General features: G+C 39.3%; 1 protein-coding gene across 1 annotated transcript; it reads left to right on the forward strand.

The window, feature by feature from the left end:
* Window positions 1-536: 536 nt before the first annotated feature.
* LOC120090816 (agamous-like MADS-box protein AGL80) lies at window positions 537-1122 on the forward strand. Its single transcript, XM_039048523.1, has 2 exons — window positions 537-967; window positions 1071-1122. The coding sequence occupies exons 1-2, from the start codon at window positions 537-539 to the stop codon at window positions 1120-1122; spliced, it is 483 nt and encodes a 160-aa protein (XP_038904451.1).
* Window positions 1123-1751: the final 629 nt, after the last annotated feature.

Genomic DNA, 1751 nt, shown 5'->3' on the forward strand with positions numbered 1-1751 from the left:
GCTTCAACTGGCAAAGTGTTTGTATTATTATCCTCAAAGTGAGAGATTCAACTCCCCTACCGCACATATTATAACACCAGGATTGGACTACCTCTTATGGGTGTGTAACCGCTCGTTCTTTCTTCCTAAAAAAAAAAAAAAAAAATCATAGTTTGTCACACGATCAACTCTTCTCATATATACATATATACACACTTGGGTGCATCCCGTGTTGCACTCATTTTTGTACAACTCACTCGAGTATCATACTGATACAACTTTTTTAATCATATGGTAAACTATGATTGGACTATTGGATAGCTACAGAAAGATAGGTGGAATGCAAGATGCAGTAGTGTATTTTTCATCTTTAATTACCACTAGTTACTAAAGGACAAAAATGCCCCTAGTAATTCATTTACCAAGAGAATAGAAAAACTGAGAAAAAGAAAAATAAAAATAAAAAGTTTAACCCCAAGGCTTATAACTCCATTGTAGCACCTTAAAATCAGAGCCCAGAAAGAAGAGGAAGAACAAGAAAGCCAGAGAGAGTCTCAATGACGAGGAAGAAAGTGAAGTTGGTTTGGATTGCAAGCGATAATGCAAGAAAATTCTGTTTCAAGAAACGAAGGCTCGGATTGTTAAAGAAAGTAAGTGAACTCACCACTCTCTACGGCTTTTTTGCCTTTGCCGTCGTCAATGGCCCTGACGAGGTCCATCTCGTCATCTGGTCATCTCTCTCTGCCGCTCAACACCTCTACTGTCACTTTCTTAGCCTTCTGGAAGTTGAACGCAAGAAGAAAATGACGAATCAAGAGACATATCTCAAGGAACGAGCCACCAAAGCTCAAGATATGCTAAAGAAACTCATCAAGAAGAATCAAGAACTCAAACTCGATCTTCTAATGCATCAATTGCATCAAGGTCATCATATTTCCCAACTCACTAACGAGGAACTGCTCGCATTGTTCTGGATGGTCGGAGGGAGGTAAGATACTGTCAAAAACGAATCGAGTATCATCAATAGGTTCATCGTCTTCCTCCTCCTCCTATTGATTTTGTTCCTTATAACTCTCCTCCGCTTGAAATAGGGAGCAATGGATGGATCTGGTTGATAATGGAAGGAATTTGATGGATCAATAGTTTATTGATATGGTGATGAATTTGAATGATAAAATTGGGGGAAGTAGTAGCAGTATGGTGGGGGAGTTAGGGATTGTTCAATCGGAAGTGAATATGGGCGATTTGATGAATGGAGGAAATTCGATGGTGGGAATTGGCGAATTAGGCGGAACGGAAACGATTATTGTTGAAGGAGATGGCGATGAGAACATTTTGTTATCGGAGTGGAATTTTGGGGTAAATAACAATTCTGGAATGAGTGAGATTGAGAAGCTTGTGAACGACATTAATGGCGTTGGAGTTGAGGCTACTGTTAGTCCTATGGATTTCACTCACCAAGTCGGTTTTGGAATCGATGGTGACGTCAATGATGGAGACCCTATGGGAAGTCTGTATTCCGATGGCTGCTACTATGGCGACGGTGGTAGTGTAGGGATTGATATGAATGATGATGCAGAGATGTTGCTTCAAGGATTGTTTGAAAGTGGAATAAGCTGTAGCAATGGAAATGGAAATGAGAATAAGAATAATGAAGGTAAAGACGTTAAAGATGATCTTCTAAGTAAGGAATGGCAAAACAACTTTACTCCATGATTTCTTCTTCTTAATTAAGCTCTAAATAATGGAGGAATTTGGGGATTACTCCAATT

The sequence above is a fragment of the Benincasa hispida genome, chromosome 11 (assembly GCF_009727055.1).
Source record: "Benincasa hispida cultivar B227 chromosome 11, ASM972705v1, whole genome shotgun sequence".
Taxonomy (NCBI): domain Eukaryota; kingdom Viridiplantae; phylum Streptophyta; class Magnoliopsida; order Cucurbitales; family Cucurbitaceae; genus Benincasa; species Benincasa hispida.